General features: G+C 41.4%; 1 protein-coding gene across 11 annotated transcripts in view; it reads left to right on the forward strand.

Moving 5' to 3' along the window:
- vav2 (vav 2 guanine nucleotide exchange factor) overlaps positions 1 to 26,463 on the forward strand; it is a 193,193-nt gene that overhangs the window by 113,970 nt on the left and 52,760 nt on the right. For all 11 annotated transcript variants that reach the window (XM_051413450.1, XM_051413452.1, XM_051413454.1 and 8 more), the window contains exon 3: positions 23,903 to 23,961. In XM_051413450.1, the coding sequence (XP_051269410.1) occupies positions 23,903 to 23,961 (59 nt within the window). The remainder of the gene's footprint in view (positions 1 to 23,902; positions 23,962 to 26,463) is intronic.

The raw sequence follows: 26,463 nt of genomic DNA on the forward strand, positions 1-26,463 counted from the left end.
ACAGGTCAGTGGCGTCCTCAGAGGGATAAGCCGTCACATCAATAATAAAACCAGCTGTCAAACTGCATTGTTCGTGTGTGAGAGCGACCCACTCAATGAAATTCCTGACACCAGTAACGCCATTAAGGTGGCAAAGTTGAAGTGCAGGATATTGCCCCGATATTGTCCTGCGTTCATGTGTGTGTTTGATTTATTTTTCGGGATTTTGAGGACGATTCTGAATGACATACTCTGATAGCAGTGAGCAGGTGTGTTCCATAAAATGACATCAAGTGGACATCAAGAGCGTGTATACTTTTGTACCAGTAGATATGTGCATGAAGAGAAAACGGAAAGAGAGACAGGCTGGTTGTGAAAATCTGTCAAAAATTGTTACCATCCTTACATGCACATACTCCAGGACAGGAATAAGAAATTGACACAATAAACCAAACAAAGTCATATCTATTTCATGTGATGGCTTTCTAACCAGTGTGAGGAAGAGGGGGAAAAGGCTGGGCCCTTTTATTGTGGTTGCCCTGCTGTAGATTGTCTTACATTATTAAGATGTGTACACCTCTTTGTCCCTCTTAAATGGTACAGGGCAGTGGGTTGAGGTTGTGAAAATGGCCTTATAGAGCAATAGTGATTCCATAGCCTTTCTCATGCCCTCTAATAGTGCTGGCTTTATGGAAAAGAGCATGGTTTAGCAATAAAATTAGACAGGTGAGATGTGTACGGCACTTTGCCAGCTCTTTGCGACAACTGACAACTTAATGGATTTCCCTGGTTTGAAAGCCCTGTTAAAATCCCCCAAGCGTCATTGTAGGAGAAAAGGCAAAGCCGGCGACTGGGCAGTGAACCCGCCTTTCTGTTCGCATTTCTGTCAAGATTTAAAACTCAAACATTGTTCGTGAGAGGTAAGAGGTATTTCCTCCTTTTTGGATGCAGCCAGGCTGAAGGGATAGTGCCATTGTGCCACTGAGAGACAGTTTCCTGCATTTTCAATCTAACAGAGGAGGGAGAGGATCAGACCAGGCATGACAGGGCGTCCCATAAAGAGATATTCACTCTCATGAGGTCCCATGAGGGTGTAAGAGTTCTAGGAAAAGGCCCAGAGTTGATATGTCATCAGCCTGACATGTCATTGTCAGTTTGAGAAAGGAAATTTACTTGTTCCACTCTCTTGTATGAAAAGTGACAAATGAATAATGAATAGCTCCTTTGGGGTCCTGACCACCAGGTTGACAACCACTGCCTATTGGAAGCCTCTCCTGGTTTTTGGATTCATGATTATTTTATAATAATGTGGTGTACAAACTTTAGGTTGCGTCATCCTGTGGGAATTTCTATTCAAAAAAATTAGATGTTTATTGTTTACACACCAAAACATTTGCAAAGCTTTGTTTTACATGCTTTATTGTTGCCCTCCTGGCAAATGCTTGTGTGTACACGTGTACATGAAAACAATATTGAGAGATATATGGTGCTCCACAGCACCAATAAACAGTCAAAAACTCTGCATGGGTTCAATGGAAGAGGTTTGCTATAGTTTTAGTACATCTTTGATTGTTACATAATGGCTTTGAGTCCTGGCTTGAAACTTAGCTATATGTTTTTCCTTTTCGTCGACAGTGGATAATAGAAAGTGACAGGAAATGTGCAAAGAGACAGACAGGATGTAATGCAACAAAGGCTCCCGGCTGGTTTTGACCCTGGGTTGCTTGTTATGTGGTTAGTCTCCCAAAGCCACCAGGATGGCCTTCAAAGACCTCTTGAACCAACTTTACGGTGCTTTATGGCATCTTATAGCTAATTGGTTTGATTTTCTGTCCCAAACCAGTGTATGTTACCTGTCCAGCACCAAACGCCGGGCAAAGTTAGCAAGTAGTTGGTGACCATGGTGGAGGATTTAGCTGCTGAAGAGCCAGAGACTTCACTAAGAAGTTTGGTGGACAGCAAAACAGATGAACATCTATGTGGTTCTGTATCTGCTGAATGTGTAAGTAGGCAACTACATGCTCTCATGTTCGCCATATCGACTTAAACGGTGATGTCACTGTTGTCTTCACTGTGTTTGTTTCTGCTGTCCTCAAGTGGCCGACAAATCTCTTATGGTAGATTTAATGATATAAGTCTGTTCTATCATTTAGGTGTCAGTATTGCTGTTTGAGAGTATGAAAGAGGTATAATGGGAAATTGATTGCTGCTAGTATCCACATTATTAACTGTAAAATCAGTAAAATACCCAAATGATTCCTCTACAAACCGTACAAAGGCATCTTCCCTCTTCTTGCTGACTTTTGTACCACTCCCCTCTGATCCACCAAGGACTCCTCTGTCTGCTTCTTTTTTTGGAACTGCAAAAGAAAAAAAATCCTGATTGTGGATCCCCTTTTCTGTATCCTCTCCCCTCCCCCAGTCTTTTCCATGCTGTCCCTAGTGAGACATGCTGAATGGAGACCCATAATGAGCCTCTGTCTGTTCCAGCTGACACTGTGAGCTGTCTGAGGCTGTGATGTGTCACTCGTGCAGGGCTTCTCTCGCTCTCTCCAGACGTCTGTGCGCAGAATAAAGGGAATCCTCCCTAGAAATGCTTCCAACTGCCACGAGGGGGGTGGAAGAGATTCAGGCCTCCTTCAGTGAGGTCCTGTGGCCTGGGCTTGTGTTACACACTCCATCACACATCCACACAAGAGACTGTGTTTTTTTGTTTTGTTTTTTTATCTCTGAGGCCTAACCCTGCTCGTTCTTTGTTTTGAAAACTGATATAATGGGGGAAAAATGCCTGTTTAACAATTTTACATCACTCCCGTGGCGGCTGTGCATCACTGTAGGGATTGCATTATGAGCTTTCACCCTCTCCAAATCAATCACAGCAAACAATTTAGGTTGTCTCTGTCACTGTCTGAAGCTGTGCTATGCGTCGTTGCAAATTGCTTAATTCAGAGTCCTCAACGCATGGTTCCCCTAGTGTGAAGCAGAGTTTGTTTTTCATTAGGGTAAGTGAGGCAGTTGGCAAGAACACATGTGTCTGGCAGCAGGAACAGCCTGACAGCCCCTGTCTGGAAGTACAACGCCTGCCTCTACATCTGAGGGAGCATACTGATGAACCTGGCTGTTTATATCTGAAGTCATCCAACGCCTGATACTGACAAATGTTTAAATGGTTGCTGATACTGTAAAGGCTCAAGAGGCGAGGCTGTTTCTGGTTTAAATACATCTATTGGTGGAATAAGTAAGCTAAAAACATTGAACTTATGTGTGCTCCAGATAACTGGTTTCAGATCCACCAGAAAACACTGATCACCTAAGCTCAGGTGCAGTTCCATAGAGTCCACGCCAAATGTGAAAGCCTGTACGCTGGTAGTCGAACAACGTGATTGGTACGTGACACATTAATGTCTTTTGTCATCATTTTTAAACCCTTCATTTGTTGGTTTATATATAACAGTTATCCTGCTGTGAGAACACATTATAGTGCAAATGCTTGCACTAAGAGCACAGTACAGCAAAGTGTTGTCATGGATACGTACATCTGACAATCAGTTCTCCGGTTCTGAGTGATATTGATGTGTAGAAATGCAAGTAATGAGTCTGCCTCTCACATCATTTAAGACATAAACTGGATACTCAAGTATCTAGACCAAGTGTAAAAACCACGCTCTGAGCCACAAGAGCACACATTTTGGATGGTATAAAGGTTTAAGTGTTGCTTATTCTGTTTGTGGCCATGTTCAGAATACCTACTAAGATGCAGGTTGAAATGTAAACACTTATTTTTATTGATAAGTTCTGAATGCTTGGAAGAAATGTCAGGATTTTTGCTCCTGTAAGGGTTTCTGCCTTGTTCAGATAATGATATGTTGTCATCAATCCTCCATCGAGCAGGAAGAGTGTGGTTATTGTTCTCTGAAGCTCTCTGTATTTGCTGCATGATGTATTATACAGTGTTTATTGATCATACACAGAATGAATGGCACAGAATGTATGTAGAATGGATTTTTTATGTTTGAAAGCATGTCCTAATGCCTTGGACCTTTTATATCTGCTCAGACATTTGCTCAAGTGTATTCCATGATATAGCAGCACTGTCCAAGGCCTATTATGTCTATGTAGTAACAAGTGGGGGGATTGTAGTTGACTAACAGTGGACACATTGTTTAAGAGCACATTTAAACTAATCCCAAAACGCCCACGTTGACTTGTGTATTAAAAATAAAGACAGGCGCAGTAGAGCATCAGATTTTCCTTTTCCAGCTAACATTTTGTAAGTTTGTTTTACCAAATTTTGGTCTTAAATGTGTTTTCATCTTGGGTGGAGTCTGTGAGTGAGCCCAGGAGATTTGTGTCTTTCTGACATGTCCAGTAGCATGTTTTCCACAGTTTTGGTTAAAACATAAATGTTTTGTCTGTCTTTAGCAAACATACATACATCATTCTTCCCTTTTTTTTTTTTTTTTAGCTATCCCCACCCATCTGAGATTGACAGTCTGTTGTGGTGAACCCCTTTAGAAACGTTTTATTCTCTCTGGCTCAAAAAGTCAGAGAGCGCACACACACAGACACATGCTCATATGGAAATTTGCAAGCAGACATACTGTCACACATGCTTGAGTGCGCACACACACACGCACACACACACACACACACACACACACACACACACACACACACAAAGCAGTGAAAACACCAAAAAGAAAAAGCTTGCCACATCCTGTTTAGCAAGCTCTCTCCAAACCATGCACTACTGTTTGCACTACGACCACAGAAGCTGTATGAAGCCTCAGATTCCTGCACTTATCTCACCACACTCTGCTCGACCTGGCTGCCTCAATCTAAAAACATTCCCTTGATGCAACATCACCGCTCCCCTGAGCTTTGCTCCACAGCAAACAGGGATCAAATACAGTGTGGCAGAGAGGTGTTGCATGCTTTTTCAGCAGTCAATAGATGTTGATCTCTGGTACAGGGATCATTCATAATCTTGCATTCAACCAATTATTTTGACAATTAACTAATTGGCCACAAATTAGTTTAAAGAGCTGGAGTAACAATACAAGAAGTTAAGTAGGCCTGGTGTGTTTAAAAAAAAAAAAATAGCAAGTACTGGTTTCCTTGTACAAAATAAAATCATATTTGCATAATATTTTATTGAAGTAGAAGTTATAAAAGCCATCGTAATAGATTTGGCTCAAGCCTTCTTAAAGTGCTACAGTACGTATTAAGATAAACTTTTATTAATCCCCAAAATTCAGGTGCCATAGCAGCAACAGCAAAAGAAGAATGAAAACACAAGAGTACGGAAAGGAACCAGGATTATAAAATAAATACAAATATGAAGTAAAATGTCCTTAGACATTTCTTAACTCTTTACATCCCACATGGTGTGAACGTGGAAAGACATCAGCCCTTCAGCCAGTGCCGCTGCGCTAGCTGCTATTCCATTGCAGGCTTCCTGCCGCAGCTAACGCAGCCGCTTTCAAATTGAAATGTTCCAAACACTTGAAATATCAGTGATGAAACAAAGGTAGGATAGAGACCTAAACTCGACTGTGGCAACAACAAAATGCCACGGTGTTCCTGAGTGACATGCTGATGCTGGCGGAGGCATTAACCAGCATCATGTGAGAGAATTATTCACCAGTGTGGAGCCACACAATGGTGGCCACCTAACTTTCAAGCCCAAGTCCCTCTGCACCCCAACACCCCCCCGTCTCATCAGCATGCATTATTCTTTTTTTGGTGTCTGTTCACATTGGCTGACGAGCGCAGTTTGGTTGGCGTAGCCCGGAGCTCAAAAACCACATCACACATACAGCGCACACATTTTCCTCACTCTCACGCTCCCCTCGCTGTCGCACGGGCTGTTAACAGTGTTTTCAGAGTCGGGGAATGTGAAAATATTCAGTGAGAAGCAGGGGGTAAGACTAAAGAAAAGAGGAGGTGGTGGTGGTGGTGGTGATGGGGTGGAGGGGGGCTTGGAAGTGCGACGCCACACAGACTGCCAGTGCTGGCTGATGTGTCTGGCCATCCTGAAAGGTTAACAGGCACCAACCTCCCCTCCGTCCAATGTGACATGACACTCTCTTCGTTCTCGTCGCCCAGTTTGATGTGTCGTTCTTTCACGGTTCATGAACTCAGGGCCATGGGAGGCATCTTTCACTTTCTGTTGTGTAGGACATCATTTAGAGTGGCAGCACAAAGGGGACCCAATTTATTGTTTTCTGGATTTTTTGCCCCCTTTTGATCTGTCACATACAGAAACATGCATGCATTAAGCAACACACACACACACACACACACACAACACACATTCATACATGTGCACAACACACTCACACACAGCATAATGTATTTGCGCCCCCCTCCCAGCAGAAATGCATTGTCTCCCTTCAGAGAGGACATTAATAAGAAATGAGTCCTTTTGAAGTGTGGCTGTGGGCTGTCAGATCTGAACTGACATAATCATCCCCTAGAATAACACCCCCTCCCACCTTTTAACATACACTCCCACACATCCTGCCTCCCTCTGTGCATATGGAGCGCTGTAAGAAGACTCTGTACCCAAAGGTGTCCTCTTAACATGTAATCCAAATGGCCTTCATCCAGTTTCTGAAAACACAGTGCGCTCCTGTAGTCCTTTGTAGTTTTATTTTATTCCAACTGCATGCACTTTGGCTGGAATACAAGGTGGCGACACTTTTGTTTTTTCTCTCTCATTCCCTGCACCCACTGCTCCCTTCACTTTAAACTGCTTGATGCATTCTATGTCAGCAGAATGGGGAGAAAAAGAAAACAGCCAGTTCTTACAGCTTGGTAGCGCATTAATCTATGTTAAACTGAATGTAAACCAACCATGTAGGCCATGTAACTCATTTTTAATTATCTGCATCGTTTTATTACTCAAATAATTGGATCTTGTTGTTTTGCAGCTATTTTGGCACCAGTGTATTATTTTTAGCTTGGGATATGGAATGATTGTCGGAAACCCCCATACCGTATCTCAGACTGAATGTTTTCTTTTTTCCCAGTTGGCTGCTTGTAGTTACAGTCTTCATGATACGATGTGAACCCAGCGATTCCCCCACCCTAAGTTGTTATTGATGTACAGCACGTGTGTGAAGCTCAGTCACCCTCTCTGTCACCCTACCACTTACACCACAGACACACACACACACACATCACTGATTTGATGCCGTGAATCCCCCCACCCCCACCCTACCCCCCTGGTGTGATACAGTAGTTACTGCCCCTCACTTTTTTTTCGGTCCCATGCCACCACAGTGTGATTAAGAGGTGGGGGTGTCCTGTCAGGTCACAAATTCAGTTGTTGCTTCTCTGCCAAACTGCCAATCTACAACTGATGTAATCTCACACTAAAGGAATCTGGTAGAATTTGTCGGGGGGGGTCGTTATTTTCCCATTTTATTCATTTATGTAAATATTTGAATGTATCAGTTTATCGAGTATTTTTAAAATGGGTACAATTTTGAAAAAAACAGTAAAACCCTGAAGTTTAATGGTTTGTTTTTTACCACGTTTAATGGACTCTGGTGTCTAATGAGCAGCTCATTTCCGTTTTCTTTTTTTCTCCCTTATAATTTCTTATTAACAACAGCATCTTTTGAACTACCACAGGGCACCATTTACTGTAAATAATGAATAGTGATTCTGGGTGCATGGGACATAAAACCCAGTTCTTTTTTAATCATTTAAAACAGTAAAAAAAACAAAAAACTAAACAAAGACACTTAAGTAAACCAAACCCTCAATTTAATATTGAGCTTGATTCTCTGCTCAGATATCCGCAAACACAGATAGACACATAAATATTTAGTCCAACAGTTAAAAAAGTATAAAAATACATACATGCAACCACTAGTGCATTGTGTGAAGACAGAGGATTCAGAGAGTTGCCTCTAAGACATGCAAACTGTGTCCATAGTATGTCACACCACTCCATCAGCCTGATAGATGAAGTCAGACTTGGCATCTCCTTCCCCTCCCCTCATACCCCCGGCTCATTTCACACTTTCCAACTTCCTCGCCTCTCTCCCAGGCACGTGTTAGACTCATAAGAAAGATGTCCCTCTTTTCTCTCTGTGCTTTAGCGTTTAGATTCACTTCCTCTCTTGCTCTGACTCTTTGCACTGAATGTGAGGATGTGGCGGTACCACCTGTGTCAGTGTAGACTGATTGAGGTTGATGTGTCAGTACAACAGTCTGCGATTGCTGATATATTCGCCCATGCTGGTGTGCTTATAAATATATAAAACCACCTTCTGAATTTCTCTCGTTTACCGAACTCCTCTCCTGCCTCCCTGCCATTTCCTCATCTTCCCCGGAGTAACAGTCCTGGCTGGAGTCTCTGTGAATCACCTTGTTACTGCTTTTTCTATTGTCAAACTAGTGGAAATAAACCCTTAATTCACTGCTGTCAGATGTGAAAATATTCTGGCTCTACAACTGTTTTTCCTCTCACTCGATTTCGGCTCAGTATGTACTGCACTACTGAGCAGCAGCTCTCATTCTTCAGAGGCAGACCATTAAATTAAAAAAATAAAATGTCAAAAATCGCCCAAAAACATCAGCCAAACATGGCTACTATATTTTTCACCCAACCTTAGTGTGTACTGACATATAAAACCTGTAAATTAACTTTCTAGTGCACCAATACGTCTAAAATATAGGTATTTACTAAATTGCCTCTCATTCTAATGCAGATTACTCACTCCCCAAGAATGAGTTCAGATGCATTTGCACATCCATTTGTCTGAACACATGTTTTGTACAAGTACACTAACACACCAACATGTGAAGAACATGCCCATCTGTAGGCGCAGATGGAAACACACTCACTTCTCACACATACAGTATGGACCATACAGCCCACACACGCTCCAGAAAAGCTGACTTTTAGAGCTGATTTATTCCCTTGAGCCTTTACTAAACTTATACTTGCCCAACTTTAACCTGAACTTAACACACAGCAACTGCAGTGACACTAATTATCTCTCTAAGAATTTTGCTCTATACGATTGTGTATTTGACGAATGAATCTGTTTTATACTGTGCTCAAAAGAAGCTAATGTGATGACACAGTTTTCATCCCCATGAAGACAAACAACTGGTTTTATCCTTTTTGTTTTTACTGTGATATCCCAATTTGTGTGCACAAATTCTGTTTCAAATGACCTCCTCTTGGACGTTATCTCCCCACATATCCAAAACTGTGCCATCTTTAACACGCACATGTAACCCTATGGTATTGTAGGTTGTGTCATTCACTTCCCCTCTGATGGCTCTTCGGTGTGTGTTTTCTGAGGATGAAACCACCCGCAGGCAGATAGGATATACATTACTGCTCCTACTGACTTCCTGTGCCCAGTGGCTCGATCGGGGCTGGACTGTGATTGACACATTCTTCATACTTGTGGACAGTCCATGTTGGTCCTGTTTCATTCGGCATGTACAAGGCTTTTACACAAATGATTCATGTACCACTGACCTACAGACAGCCATACAATGAGGGTGCGTGTAACCTTGCTATGTGGTTAGTGGAGCCATATTGCAGAGGCAGGGAGCCGCCATGAGGCACATTGTGTTGCCGGAGTCCGTCTTGTGTTGAAGATCCTCTGTTCTCATGAATAATGTAAAGTGGAGTAAAGAAGATTATTTGTTTGAACATTAGAGGATGTCTCAGGCTTTCAGCTGCATTAAGGCAGTTAAAATATTCAATCTGTCTTTTTCATTACATTCACTGTTCCACAAACAGCTGGTCTCACTCTCCATGCCAGCAGCATACATTTCTAGTAAATGTATTTAAGCATGTTTTTGGACTCCATAAATCTCCAATCTCCTGTGTCTAAACTTATTTTAAACATGATTTTGAAGGTATACATTATTTTCACTTTTATTGATAAAACTGGTCTAAATGTCATTTCAATATTATTTTGTTTTTGGCAATTAGAGACTATTAATGGCCTAAACAATGGACTCTGCCTTTTAGCTTTTTTCCCCTCGTGATTGCGGTCTTTTGTCTGGCTGTGATGTTTTTTGTTGAGCATTTGTAAATCAAACCACTTTCTTTTAACTTCTTGCACAGTCCTCTCTCAGGTGCTGATGACGTCCGCGTGCTCAGGACCTGATCTTACTCCATTTGTCGTCTCTTTGTGAGACTGTAATTGGCACTGCTCATGGTGCAGAACTGTAGGCCTCACCAATGATTATTTCAGTTTCACATTGCTAAAATCCTAATTTTTGGTTCCCCTCTTCTGCAAAGTCATTAAGTCTGGAGGATTATGATTATGTTCTCTGTTGAGTAATACGGCATAATTCATGATAATTAAGTTCCAATGAAAGAGCTTCCAATTTTTGAGTGATTGAGGTTCATGAATATAGCCATCTAGTTTTGATTGAAAAAGCATGCCTCTTTATCTCTTTATCTGAATGTTTTTGGTTTTTTTGGGAAATAAAACGTATTTCCCAGCTTGTATACGGGTGTGCTCTGTGAAGGGGGGGTCACATTTAAGTGGAAGCATCATATCATAGTAAAATCTAAAATGAGAGGCCTATCTAATAAACTTCCTTCGTTATAAAATGGGGACATCATATGCAAGCAAAAGCAGGTTTAAAATGTTCTACTCCTTTTAAAAAACAGGGTATTATTGGTGAAAAATGCCAAGATCTTAATGTAAAATGTATTATCTGCTGGTTTTCAAAGTAAACTATGCACTTTGTACCTCACGCAGATTACTACTGTACCTATTTTTGCTTTAGATATTATTCGGACATTTAGGTGCGGCAGTGAATGCAGTATGTCCTCATAGGTGGGATTGCTTCCTGTTGCCTTGCGCTCCTCTTCATCTGTCAGCAGCATTAGGTGTCCCACAGACAGGGTCTTAATAGTAACAGAGCGGAGGGGACAGGCCCTCTAATGGAAGCCCTTTGTTCAGTTGTCACTTTCACTGCTCCCATGGTAACATCCTGCCGGCCAATCAGACGACCCCTCTAGGTAGTGGCAACTAAAGGCCTCTATCACACAGAACTATCTTAGGTTTTGCTCTTTTATCTCACGCTCTTGCTCTCTTCTTCTCTGACTCAGCACTTGTTTTACATACCAGCGATCATGTTAGACAAATGTACCTTTTATACAGTATGAAAAGTCAGGGGAAAATGGGCTTTTGTGTCATGTCAAAACATTGTCTTTCTATGTATACAAAACCGAAAGCAAAGCTGTATTGTTGCAGTGTCAAGATATGCTTTGGTAAAGCATGGAATAAAAGCTTTATTCTTTTAAAATTCCTTCATGTGGATGCCAGAGTTCCCAGCTTATCCCTTCCCTGAAGTGGATCTGAATACCTCCCACCGGACTTTCTATGAGGTAAATATAAAGGTAGACCCAGCTACATGCGTCTCTCCCACCGGGTAAACACTGTGGTGTGTGATAAGGGTTTTAGTGAGAAGGGAGTATTGGCAGGGATGAAGGGAAGAGGGAGGGGAAAAAAGATAATCAGTATTTCTGCACTCTGTACTGCAGCCAGTTGGAATATAAAGCACCAATGGGTTGCTGTAGGATTCATCTTCCGGAAATACTAGTTCTCTAAAGACCGAGGAGCAGGACTTACAGTCAGACGAGGGAAAGTTGTCCACTTGTGTATGAAAAAAGACACTAATAAGCTCTTCACTCTGGAGGGCCTTTAACTGCAAGAATTTGGAGTGTAATTGTGCAGGAGCGCCCACTGCAGGCATGTGAATATGAAAATGTTACAGTCTGATTGCCACAATGATCCAAGTTAATATTATTTTGCCAATTAGTGAAATGATGGTAATAAAAATCTACTGCGCAGAATGCGATTTTTGTTTTTGTTGTTTTATTAGCTCACCCCTAGTCTATGTATTAGTATGTGTGCATGGAAGTACATGCATGTATTTCTACATTCACATGTTCAACAGTCCAGACAGTATATATGGTGGATTGCTGTCTAGGAAGATGTGTACAAGATAAAATATATGTAAAACCTATTGACAGACACTTGCAGATCAGGCAGAGTTATATTAGGCAACAAACACAAAAGAAACAAAAGAAGCAATTCTGAATTTAATCTAATCAATCTTTAAGCTTATGAACAAAATTAAAGGTTTTGTGTTCCAATATTAATTGCATTCATTACATTACACTTAACATGTTGTATATCTAAAGTTAAAGTCATGTGGTCATATGTGTTGCATTAGAAAGTATTTGGAGAGCCAAGATTTTGTCAGCTGTGTAGTTAAAGAAAACTCCTCCTGTCTATTAGAAACCCAATAGTGAGAAAGAAATTCATCCCCATTAAAGCCCAATGCAGAAGATGAAGATGTTCTGTAGGGGGAGCTATTTATATGTATGAAATAATTGTAATCCTTCAGGCTAGCAAGAGAATCCAATTTAATCTCTCAACTCATGACTTTGTAGAATGTGGTTCTTAAGTGGAAAATGAAAGCAAACGCACTGTGCAGTTTGGTATTGCAATTCCATAAAGTTGACAGACAGATTAAGATATCCTATTTATTGTTTCTGAGCTCCAGAGATGTTGGAGCCTGCATTTCTCATAATGCAACCATTAGTATCTTCACATTAGACCCTCTCTCTCTGGTACACACTCACATTCACACACTCAATGCCCTGAGTTTGTAATGCAAGCTTTCTGTAATGTAGAGATAACCCCTGATGACATCATCAGTGTTCATTTCTCAGACAAGCCCCCCCACAGGAAACTGACTTTTTTGTCTAAAATTGGTGCAATTCTGCTTTAAAATAAGCTCAAATGTTTGCACAATGTGAGGGTTTACACCCCCCTTCACTTCCTTATCGCCTCCAGCAGAGGGGTGTGGGCAGACCTCCCCCCATCCACCCACGGGCCAGCTGGATTACGCATGTTGGTCTAATCCCATTCATTTTCTCAGTGCTCTCTGTCAGACCGACATGTAGTGGACCATCATAGGTCCTAGTCACACACACACGCTCAGGCTCAGGTGCCTGTGTCTGATAAGGACTATGTGGAAGTATTAGCCCAATCAGCCCAGCCCCGCCACATCATGGGAAATCCCGTTTCCTCCCATGATCCCCAGTTTACCCTTATCGCCACAACCTGCTCCAAAGCCTTAAACCCTTGTGTCACCGCACGCCCCCAACAGCTTTGTGTCACGGATGATCTCTGATGTACACACGAGGGCAGATGAACCTGAAACGATTTTTAAAAGTTCTTGATAAAATACTAAAAGAATAGAAAAATGGTTACCAATGGCTACATGTTTTCTTCCTCTGCCCCTTTGTGCATAACGGCCATCATCTAGTTGCTCAGTCAGGGAAAACCTCTGCTTCCTGTATGCTCACTTACTTTGTGTTTCAGTATCACTAAGGATGTAATTTAGTTTTTTTTATATATATATATATATATATATATGACATTTTTAGTTTCTTTGTTTGAAATAGTTCATTTGATCCCAAGGTTCCATCTTGTCAGAATACAGAATGGTCCTCTGCAATAATAGTTCAAGCTAAAGGGCACACTGTGAAGGAGCCAGAACTACACTAAGAGCTCTTCTGTCAAACTCCCAGCACATCTGACTCACATAAAGACAATAAAAGTTTGTCAAAAAGGACATTTCAGATTAAAAGCATATTCAATCACAAATCTCTTAAAGAGGAAATAATTATCTAAATGTAAATTTCATCTGGGCATGAGTGATGCACCCATTGTGTCAAGGATTATTTATTATTATACAGCGGAAGTCCTTCTGTTGAACAATATTCACATATGTACATTAAGTGTGATTGCCAGACATTTATTCCTGGACTGTCTAACAGTTTGCAAATCAGAGAGTCGACCTGTGGCACACTGTTTATCCCAGACCACAAGCCTGACCTGAGGGCAGATGGATACTTCAGGAAAAAAATGATATATAGTTTAACTCAAATTAAAATAAAATTAAATTAGAGCTAAATTTGTCTACATCTGGGTTGTAAAACTTTTCTACAAAATAGTTTAAATCTGTAGTAAATGTGTGGCAGAAGAGCACCACCACCTGGTTTGTATTTGTGTGGTGTCTTGGTCAAAATAATATCCAATGGAGGAGTTTTTTTTCACGTATTTCTTGCAAGAGAAACAAACTGTGTGTGATTAAGCGTGTTATGTTTATTACCCTAACAAGAGATTGTCCTTGGAGTGCCAAAGAAAAGAAAGCGAGAGAGATGGGAGATGGTTAGTTCAGCCTGCTTTTCTCCCATCTTTCACTTTTGCTTTCAGCTTATAAAAGCTGTAGTGCCAAAAACATTTTTAATTGGTTACTTTATCATTATTACATTGCTTTTTCTAAATATTGGACTTGTGCATACTTGTTGTCTAGTGGGAATTGAGCTAAATCATAATGGGTTTTATTTTCACATTTTTTCGCTTGTGGTAACAGCAGTTTTCTTGCTGTGCTAGCCCACCGCAGCTGGAAAATGAGGAGCAAAGGGTATGTAATAACTAATGGATTGGCTGAAGGCAGCAGCTGTTTGCTGTTGAGATGTGAGCCAGACAGTGTTGTATGGCAACCTGACCGGAACTGCTCTGCAAACAGCTAGCAGACAAGACAAATTATAGGTTTGACAAGCTTAAAAACAAAACAAAACGCTGCAACATCCAGAAATTCATTCTCAAACATGATGGGAGGCATGCACTCACCTTTGATACTCATGTGCCAGGATGTTCATGCACATGGACATAAACAAATGCATGTGCCCCATGTGCACGTAGAAACCAGAGAATAATTGTTATTCCTCTGTCCCCCTCAAGCTAACGAAATAAACTCAGTTTTAGCTGTTTTGGCTTCATCTGCATGATTTGTTCTTGGTGAAGGATTTTGTTTCCCTCTGGCTTTTTTCTGAGGAGCAATAGATAGTTGACTCAGCAGTGAATGACAATAATAATAGTTAACCTAGCACTGAACTTGAAGATGAATCAAGTTCATACTTTTAAATGCACTGAAATTATAGATCTATTCAAAATGCAACCTCCTGATAAAGAGCTGTGCAAAAAGAATGAATTATTAATAGTGCAGCATGCAACAGATTTCACATCTCCACAGTATAACAGGTTTGTTTACCATGTTCAACCCCTTAGTTTGCTTGCATAATAGCATGTTTATGATGGGAATGTTGTTTTGCAGGTATTGGTTCATAAATCAAAGAAATAGACACCTTTTGACTTGACACTGGCGCTAAATGAAAAGTCAGGGGATAAAATTTCACATGATAGGTTAAACCTTCGACCTGCAGGTATTGCTACAGAAAAGGTCAGTGTTTCTCCAAAGTCAGTAGGCTTCATCCTCTGGGGACCATGAATGTCACTGCAATCCATTCAATATTTGTTGATATTTTATAGCCAGGACTAAAGTGGTGCACTGATCAACATGAAATCATATCGCGACCACGGCTGCTGTTCACTGCAACATGAAATCATATCGCGACCACGGCTGCTGTTCACTGCTCTGCAAGTCCATACAGATGCAGATACATATTGGCAGATAAATAATATAACATCAGCATCAACATCAGTGTTTCCTTTCAGGGCAATAGAGCACGCATACAAACACTGCACATTACAAACATTTTGGATTTTGGTTGCTCAGATTGAGTTTGCGATTCATAACCTAATCGACACATTTTGCTTCACTGCACAAAACTGCCTCTGAGCATCCCTCTTACAGCTGTTTGTATTTTGAGGCTCAACTTAACCATGAATGACATTAAGGCATTATTCTTAATGACACATTTCGGTGTAGATTGCCCTGTATGGACCTTTGCACGTGGTGCTGATTAAAATGTCAATGACGGTCCAGTAGGTAGGACTGCTTATAACAGCTGATGAAAGAATTAAAAACATGGCATGACACTCGGGAAATTTTCACCACAGCAGGGGGGGTTCAGTCATTCTAGCATGCAAATGTCAAACACATGTTTGGGAAGAGGCACAAAAACTGGGCCAACCAAAACACGCATGCACTCACAGACGGATGCTCTCAAGCCCGAGCACACATTCACATTCTCTCATTTCCTTCACTATTTTTGTTTTAGTGGAGCCTTTTCAGCACTCCGAGGAGCGGTGTGATTTTTCTCAGCAGTGTGTTGAGATCATGAGTAATAGTGCAAGGAATTGACCTGCTGTTTTGTTGGAGAGGCAGCAAAGGACAGATTGCACGTCTGATCTCGGCTCATTTCTAACTGTAGGATAACCTGTGGTCAGAGATGCTCCCGTACTGATAACCCACCATGTGTAATGGTTCAATAATGAAAATGTGCCCTACAGATGAATTTTAGTCATTTGTTGTTTTTCTTTTGTGTTGGCTCAGCTCATTTTTCAATCACAGTTATATTTTCGTCTCTTTGTGAGATAATTTCATGCACTGTGCTTTGCCTTTGTGGCACTAGCACAGTTTGGCTTCAGGATTCATCTAGAGGGGAGGGGTTGTTCTACATCGCTTGTTCACACTGTTTACTGTTTTGTCAGCTGCCACCATGCCCCTAAAGAGCTGTTTTGTTCAAACACGTGTAAATGCAGGCAGCATCCGCAAATTTCTGAGTGCAAAGTTGTCTGGTTGCCATCATGCTCACCATGACGCCCCCCTAGGCAGGTCGGGCATTGTGTGCCAGCAGGATGAGGTAGAATCGCAGACGAAAATGTGAGAGGGGATAGAGGGCTTTATTTACTCACCTCTCGGATTGAACCCTTCAGGCTCCCAGAGGTCCAGGCTTCCTTGAACCCACACATCTATCACATCACAGCCACACCCAGGCCTTTTATTAACATTGAATTGAACTCTCACCTCAAGAATGTTCAGGAAATTATTTTGACATGTGCAGAATGGGGGCACACACTCATACACATCAACATCTTGGTATTGAAACCAAACATAGACATTAGATAGATAGATAGATAGATAGATAGATAGATAGATATTCCTTTATTTGTCCCACAATGGGGAAATTCCAATCTAACAGCAGCAAAGTGTATAGAGAGAAAAACCTGTTGTAAACCAAGGCTGCAATAATGACTCAATTTGTTTGAGTGTTTTTTCAATGAATTGTTTCTTTGCTCTGTATTATTTAAAAAAAATGTAAAACTGCATTTGACGGGAGACCAAGGCAATGTCTTCAAATGGTGACTAACTAAACTAACTCACTACTAACTAACTAAAGTGTGACTAACGTATCTGGATATCTGACATGAAACAGAGAAAAGCAGCAAAGTCACACATTTAAGAAGCTGGAAGCAGAAAATATTAGATTTTTTTGCCCAGTAAAAGTTAGTTATTATATAATATCAAAATTGCTTCCATATCGACTACCCGTCTCAAAACCAACTAAAACCAACCACATCTCATAGCGAGAACTTTGTTTTGTGCCTGCTCAGCAGAGCTCCTCGGTGGAAGGCGCTCGTCCCGCTGCTGAGTCGCCAGATGCCTGCGAGTTCCTCTCTCACCACCCCCTCACTCCCAAAACCTCCCACCTACTTGCTCAGCCTCGAGCCCAAACACTGCTGTGACACTCAAAACACACGCCTCCTCATTCATTACGAATGGACTGTGTTTGCAGCAAATAAGCTGTAAGCATAACAATCGTGAGTGATCAGATACTGTTGCTGTTGAGTGAAGCAGTATCCTTTTGTGCTATTGTTGTTTGATATGGGCTATTTTTCTAAGGATTATTAATGCTGCTTGGCTCAGACAGCTTTACTCAGTGGTAATGCGGAGCTATTCAGGCAGTGTTTCTGTCAAGCTTTTAACCAAACCATTTGGCTTGGTTTATGGTGAAAATAAATGTTGCACACAAAGGGAGTAAATCCTTGGCATCTCCTGCTGTTTTTAAGTGCAGTATTCAGACTTTAAGTATTAATACATTGTAGTTGTTATAACTATAAACTCTGTAGCATATTGGATGTGAAATCAAATAATGACTCTACAGTTTAAGTGCTGACTTCCAGCTTTAGTGTGAGGGTGTCAACATCTCAGATACATTTTAGCAGTATAGTGTAATATAGTTTCTGGACCGGGTTAACGAAGTCAAAATATTAAAAATTTGCTGTCATATCCTTTGAGGTCTTTAACCCTCAGACATCAGGAGACACTTTGTATCCTCTTTGATGATGCTCTGCCAGGTCTGTGCTGCATCCAGCTTCACTCTTTGCTTGCCTCAAGGGCTTTTTACCTTCAGTCTGGTCATCAGCAGTGAAACACATCAGTCAAAAATGTTTTGCCTTTCAATTTTCTTGGTGTCTGTATGTGTAGTTTCACTGTCCTGCTGCATTGTCCTAATAATTGGGGAATTAGGGCTGGGTCATCCCAACACTGCCCACCAAAAATGGATGCAAATACCATCGAATGCCACAACAGCTGAGAGTCAGCACTTGAGCCTCATATTCATAGCCAAAGTGGAGAAAAGCACATCATTGTGCTAATGAGTCTTGACTGCATGTTTCTTCTCCCCCTCCTTTTTCTGTTGCTCCCTCCCCATCTTTTTTGTCATCGCCATCCTCTCATCTAGACTTTAGACACCTGGATCTACTTCTCTTAAGCCCGATCTCTACCAGGAGCTGTCTCTTTACCAATATTGCATGCTGTACAGGCTAATACACCATTGATCTGTGTGTGTGTCTGTGTGTAAAAAAAAATGTATGCTGGTGCACAGCACGTGCAAATACATTCCAGCTTGTGTGTGTGTGTGTGTGTGCGTGCGTGCGTGCGTGCGTGCGTGCGTGCGTGTGTGTGTGTGTGTGTGTGTGTGTGTGTGTTAATGCACACAGGTACAAACATCCTGTGACACACGGGTAGAGTCACGCATAAGTGAGCCAGCCCGTGTATGGTGATTTAGCGTGAAATGGGACAGGTCATGGACATGGCTGCAGCACATTGGCCGGTGCTGACCAGGCCGACACGATCTATGGAGTACAATTTGCACTGTTGCCCTTTTCCCTTCAAGCAACATAGGTTCAGATCAAATCAATGTTCAAGGTCCTAAAGCTAAATAAGCTCTTAAATGGATCTTTAGGCACACATTCACATCAATAATTCATATTGACAGTTGAACGAAGTGCAAGGAAATCTTCGCAACTTTTCCAAAAGGCTTTAAATGGCATTATGTTAAGCTAACCTACATTTTCAATCAGTGACATAAGTAGTAACTGTACATTTTGTATGCGGACTGAATGCCCTCTGTAGGCTTACAGCCATTTTGTCTGGCACTGATGGTAAATGGGGTCTTTAGGTCAGCAGCAGCAGCACTCTTTCTGCTCTCTCAGGCCAAACCAGAGGCTTTTCTTGCCTGGACATACGCAGTGAAATCCCCATGTAATCAAGCAGCTGGAAGGTCTGCTTTTCTGGGATTTAGTGCAATGTGGCAGGTGCCAATCTGACTGCAATCAGGATTTACACAGGCCCTGCTCCTGATGGCATTCAGCAACTTTAACAAGAGCTGATGCTCGGAGACTAACCGCAGTCATTCATTTATTTTCTTGCACAGCATTGTATCATAGACAAGGTACACAAGAACCCAGCAGAGATGTACTGTATGCACTACAACATATCCTGTGAGATCTGGGTTGGTGCCGGGGTTTAAACTCCTACTTTTATCCAAGAGAGTAAAAGTCTATATGTGTATTGTTGTCTTAATTAGTTGTCTTTTATTTCAGTTGAAGTTTAGTTTTATTGTTCTGGGGGGGGGGTAGTACTTCACACAGAGCACCTATGCAAAAACAATGTAAACAAATCTGTGTAAATAAAGGTTACATCATTTGAATAAAAGAAAATTCCCTGGGGGTGAAAGTTTGTGCGTGTTCGTGTACCTCTACACAGTGAGCATCTTTGCTAATATTTTGGGCATTTATGTGTGTGTAAATCTTGTTCGTATAATACAGAAAAAGAAACTGTGAAAAGTAGACAAGAATGAGAGCCTGAGCCAAAAAAAAGACAGAAAATAAGAGAAGGTTTGTAAAAGACAGAAACTCCCGGAGGCAGTAGGACAGTGGGACACACACACACAGACGGGCTCAGCCGTCCCTCCTCTGTCTGTCTATTATTGATGTCGGGCACGCAGGGTTCCCACTCAGCCATCTGTTCTCAGCTCTCCCACTCTGTGCCCCTTTTGCTTCATGCCTACCACTTTGGCAGGCTGGCATAAGCAGAGCAATGCTGTCCTATCAAAGTGTGAATACTTCATAAATATCTCACACTATCGGGGAGTAAGCTATTGGAGGAAGAGCCCAGAGAGAGGAATGAGAAAAAGTAATGTGATGAAATTTTCATTAATTCAGGCTCTTTGTTGGATGACTTCCAACACATGCATTGATTTGCGGTGCGAGATATAATCTTGTCACGACTGCATCAAATATAAACAGAATTGGCGGTGGGTTGTGTTTTGTGATGGACTGTCAATAGTTCTCTTCTGCATGTTTTCAGATGTTAATCCAATCACAGCCACACCCTCCTACTGTTAATAGCATATGGCTGCAGGTTTGAATTTGATTTGACTTGTAATGGATGACCGTGCATATTCAGTCGAGCCCGTTGCCAGGGGTAACAGGGACCTGTAGGTCGTTTGATTGGCTGCAGGGTGGTCACATGAGGCTTCCCCAGCTGGGACAGAGGCCACATGTGGCGAGTCTGGAGATGTGTAAGGGTGGCGTGTGTTTGCAAACACTTGGCTTCGCCTCCCAGTTAATCCATAGATGCAGTTCTTATCCGTGCACACCCTTCCCCTCCCGCCACACACACATGCATACAAACTTGCAGAAAATGAACTGTAAATGTTGCATGTCGGTCTCATGAAGAAGCTGCTAGCATCAGTGGGGCTGTCTGGCTTAACATGTGTCTTCAATTATGTCCTTCTGACTGACAGACAGGAGGGGTCAGATGTGGGTAAGGGGATGCCAGGGGCTGTGGGATGGTGATAAAGGCAAGATATTGGTTTGGGGCTTTAGAAATCTAAGCTATCACTCCATCGTGTGACTTGTATTTTCCTTATTCCTAGAGGGGTGAAAGAAGCTTTATTCTCTGGCTAGCACCAGAGTTAAGACCCCCTGGGGTGTACGAGATGAGAGGGAAATTAATAATGTGTAGAGACTCAAAGGCTTTGAATGAACCAAAGGATCAGAAGAGGGTGAAAAGAGTGCAATAGAGGCAGAAAGGGAAACAGAAACACGGACAGAGAGAGGAAAGCACAGACAGGCCACCTTCGAGCAGAGGCTGGGAAGAACAAGGAGTGGCATTATGAGACGGATAAAAGAAGGCAGCTCCAAAAGTGTTTTAAAAAGATCAACAATCAAAAGGGATACTCCACTGAAAATCTTTGAGGATCGAGTATCATTCAGAGCCTCTAGGCTTGAAAGGGGGCAGCTTATTTTGGTAGTTTATTCCTTTAAATAGTCAAATAAAATCAACCCTGTATTCACTTTGCAGCAAATCTGTAGCTCTACATTAATTGATAAATAAGACATGTAATTGTCATTTTAAAACACTAAAACACACCACAATGTGAGATATACTATCACATACTTCCCATGCTGCCCTGAAAACAGATTGCAAATTAGCATTTCTTATCAAAGCCAGAGGGAGTCACGAACTGCCAGTGCTCCCAGTCTTGAGACATGTTTTTCACACCACAGCGTGCAAGTCAAACATGAACACAAAAAAAAATAATGTTAAGGAAACTCCAGATTTGATATTAAGGGACTTGACCCAGTGCTGTGTGGGAGTCACGCTAGCATGCTCAGCATTGGCACACTCTTGCCTCGTCTCCCCATCAGGCCAAGCAGGCCTCGGCCCCGCTGTGGCCTCTCTGGCTCAAAGCCAGCAGCTTCGCCATCTTTTGAACCTGCGCAGACCTGGCTGAAACCAGCTGTGTTAAGCCGGATCTGACCACAGCTGATCACACCACCCGGCATTAGATATGAATCACTATTAAATGCTGTATTCATCCACCACCTCCATCTGTCCATCCATCAACCCGAGCAACGGTTTCAGTTTTGCTTTTTTATGTTTGCTTTTCTGATGTTTTGTATTGTAATTGCCTGTCACCCTTCCACAAAGACAATGAAGGCTAATAAGAAAAAAAATGGAGCTAATAATGATGCTGGGGCAGTATGCCATATGTGATCCCTCCCTGCAGCATGGGCAGCATGCCACCCAGCAACACAATGGGTTTATCCACAGTGATTTATTAAACACCCTAACCATTGGCTAAATTAGCAATCTATTCCTCTCCACACCATCTTTCTCTGTCTGTCTTTCTTTTTTGGTCTCTATCTGCAAAGAGCAGTTAGAATATATGTTAAGTGGGTATGTAACGGTAGACCGGCCCCATATTGGAACCATTAAGCATGACTGCCTATTACACGGGTCTTTAGCAACTCAGAGAAATAACCCCTTATCATCCTGTCTAGAGATAGTCCCTGTTGAGGTTTCCCTCCATAGAGTGGTTAAATGTAAATGAATGTGATGTATACGTACTCCATAACAGTGCTCCATGTAATCCCTCCACTCTCCACAACTGATTGTTAAACATGAGAACAACTTGAATAGAGAGATTGAAAGGTTTTGGTCAAGAGTGCTCCAAAGTACTCTGCAGTCCTAAAGTGGTGGTCTTCTCTTCACAGCAGCCATTAGCATTGGCCCATCTTGAATGTTAAATACCACGAGCGCTGGGATGCTGCATTGTGTGTTTAGACAAGAGGGAGTTTGATGAAAGGCTGTAGATGGTACACCTGCCGAGGAAGAGGGGTTGAGATAACAATTTTCTCCTCCCTGTCAAGGAGACATCTGGCATTGCCACGGTGTTGCAAGCTGAAATACACCCCGGAGTGGTTAATGAGGCGTAGGAGTCACGGTTTGTGTTTTGTTGAGGGGGTGTGTGTGTGTGTGTGAGTGTGTGTGTTTTGGGATGGTGGTTCCCTCATCTTCCTGAACTAGCCTCTGTAGACCCTGCAAGCACGCCATCTGTAGTCCTCAGCCATAAGCCCACTTGCGTGTGACTCATAAGCAGCGTTAAATCAGCTTAAATACACGCACACATTTAACCTTCTTCTCCTCAAAACCTAAATAGGAGAAGTGGGAAGTATGGAGGTTAACAAACAAAACAAGATAGAAGTAAAATAAGGAAAATATGGGTTCAGTGTGTGACTACGTGTGTGTGTGTGTGTGTGTGTGTTTAATGTGTAATTTAACCAAAGTGGTACCCACCCATCCGTGACTGTGCGCCACATGTCTTTGGATGTCACCATTAACTTGGTGGCCTGCATTATGTTTACACACAGTCCTGTGTGTCACTGCATACGCTGAGAGGGGTTGCTAAGAAACATGCAAGTAATGTTCGATAACACCCTTGGAGAACAATGAATGTTGAACTGAAATGAACATATTGTCTTTTATGATTGTTGCTTGACTGTTTAACGTTTAGTTACTTTTGTTGAACGTTGTTGATTGTGGCATCTAACTATTTACATAGAAACTGTTTTTTAATTACTTTTATAGTTGATAATTGTTGCCTTTGACTGTTTATATGTAACTTGCTTTTTGTCACTTTTGTTGATTGTTGTCTGACAATTTCTGTTGTTGGGACTTTTATAGTTAATTGTTACCCCGATGGTTTATATTTTAGTTACTTGTATAGCTGGTTAATGCTTTTGACTGTTTACTGTTTTGTTAGTTTGTAATCCTGGAGGCTGTTTGAGATAATACAGTATCACATTATAATAACAGAGCCAATGAAACAAGAAAGGAGCCAGAAATAAATATTACAAATTATGTGAATTGATTTTGCAAATAAAATGGTAAGCAATAAAGAAATGCTGAAAAGCAGTTGTAGTTAATTACTTTGTTTGACTGTTTATGTCTTTATTTATTTCAGGTAATCTCCGCTCTGTCAAGGATCTCCCACCACAGCATTGCACAGATCAAAGGCATCAGGTATGTGTCTGATTTGTAACCCTCTCATTTATTATCTGAACAGCCAAAGCACTCAAGAGTATCGGTGTCAAAGAAACCATTTGGATGAATGTATTCCACATTTACTTGTATGTCTATATTAAGATGGAGGTAGCTATTAACATCTGCTGCTCATTTAAAAGTCGATTTACATTTTTAGGCAATTAGCTGCTGCTTTTAGACACTGTTATCTTTCAGGGCACAAAATAATCCACATTGCATTTACATCTGTCACTCAAACAGCACTACAGCACACTGTTTATGTAGACATTTAGTAGCGCTGCTGTCTGAGTCAGAACGCTATATTGTACATTTTACACAGATAATGGTGAAGCTGAGAAAATCCCTTGCACTGCTTTATCAGGCCTGGAATGAGCTTCTGATTTCTCTTCATTTGTTCAATCTGCTTGGAGCTTGGTTGCTCACCGGCGCCACGTAAAAAGCCATTTTATTCGTCTGAGTAATGAGTTGATGGAGCGCACCCATTAGGAGTGATGCCAAGAAATGGAGGGAGAAGAAGGGGGGGCGGGGGGCGGGGGCGACAGAGAGAGTAGGTCCCTTGCCATTAATAAAGACAACACAACCTGCTGACTGCTAGCTAATTCACTGCCTGCCCACACTGACCATTTTTCTGTAAGATGTTGAAATCAAGGTTAATTTGACCTTAGTGTAGATCACATTCTGGGCTTTCTTGATCCTGATTTGCTTTAATTTTGGTTATCAGAATACTGATTAAATAGGAAACTTAAAAGTTCAGATTCTCGAACTATGGATCAGAGGTGAGAACCTAGATGGTTCTGAATCCACAAAAGGAATATAACGTTCTCACCAGCCTGGTTTCCAAAGAGGGCAGCCAGGCTAGTTGGTCCTTCAACTGAAGGACAAGCACCTGACCACTGAAGTGTCCTTAAACAAAACACTGAATTCCTATTAAACCCCAGAGTTACCCTGACCTCTTACCTCGTACCTCGCTTTGGAGGTGGACATGAAAATTCATCTGCCTTATGGGAATCAATAAAGTGTGACTTTATTAAGTAAGGTCAAATTAGACTCTTGGTCTGAACAAGAAAACATTGATTAAGGTGATTAAATGGTACACTGAACTGCATTCGCTCAGGGGATCGTGTCTTAATAGGAATTGGGTTTTATTGTTGGTTATATGTGCCAAATTGAATAGAATATTTTTAATGTATAACTTTCTTTCTCCATCTGTTACACTTTATGGCTACAAAAGTTGCCATTTCCATCTTCATAAGTGCCTAATGGAGCTTAAAGCAACCGTCCGTCTCAGGCTACAGGATAACAGATATGCACAGGGGCGTATGACAAATGTCTAATGAGGTCCGTGGCCATGTACTGTAAGATCTAGCATAAACAGGGTGCTACTATCAAGCAGAACACTTTAACAACATGGATGTTCACTGACCCCAGTTGACCTTTTTAAAGGGTCTTCTCACCCGCTTCTTGGTTATCCTGCTTAGGGCAAGGTTAGGTGCATTTAACTGTCAGACCTCTTCTTTCTCGCTTCAAAGCCCCTGTCAACTATGTGCGGCCCTGACAACAGCTATAACTCATTCCAACACATACCATACATTTAAGTAGTGTACCAAACAGACAGAATGACGGGAACAATGACGTGGTCATGTCTAGCACCTTTCAGAATACGGTTGCAACTAAAACAAGAGATAAGTATCAAAATGTTAAATAGAATCAAATGAAATTGAAAAGATAAAACCAACTAGAACAACAACATTCTTTTTGTTTTTAATTTTTTTTTTGCTCAATGAAAGCAGGTTATAATGCGTGATTTAAAATATGTTACTAAATCTTAAAGCCAAGCCAGTCTTAAACAGGTACTTGCAAGCAGGTAGAATATCAGTGCCTGAGGTTCTCAGATTGCAGAGTCTCGAGGGACCTATGAGCCAGAGCTGGGTGCCATTGATCCCCACGTTTGATTTTAAAGTCATTTAATTAAGAACAGCAAAAACTCAAACATAACAATTGTGATCAGATTATTTTCTTTTAGACTTAACTTCATAGCCACTTGGAATAATCTAATGTGACAAATGTTGAATATGGCACTAGTGAAGTCTGGCCAGCTGCTTCCAAAAGTGAGTTATGAAGTTCTTTTCTTAAATCTTGTGCCTGAGGTTATAATAAAAGAGATGGTTCAGTTGGGTGGAATAGTAAAAGGAAATAGGTGCACTTCTCCTTCACTGAATTTCAGATGGGTCCTATATAACAAAAATGGTCTGGCCCATACACTCAGCCCAAATACAGCAATGAATTACGGCCCAGACCAATCTTACTCTGTGGGTTGCTTCAGTATCCTTTCCCAAAAGCAATTTTGAAAAAAAAAAAAAAAAAGGAAGCACTCTGGTAATAATAAAAAAGGCCACAATTTGTCTTGATAATTGTTTGGTCATTCTATTTTCAACAACAACTGACAAATCCCACCATGTACCGGATTGGTTTTGAATTCAG

The sequence above is a fragment of the Dicentrarchus labrax genome, unplaced genomic scaffold (genome assembly GCF_905237075.1).
Source record: "Dicentrarchus labrax unplaced genomic scaffold, dlabrax2021, whole genome shotgun sequence".
NCBI classification, from domain to species: domain Eukaryota; kingdom Metazoa; phylum Chordata; class Actinopteri; family Moronidae; genus Dicentrarchus; species Dicentrarchus labrax.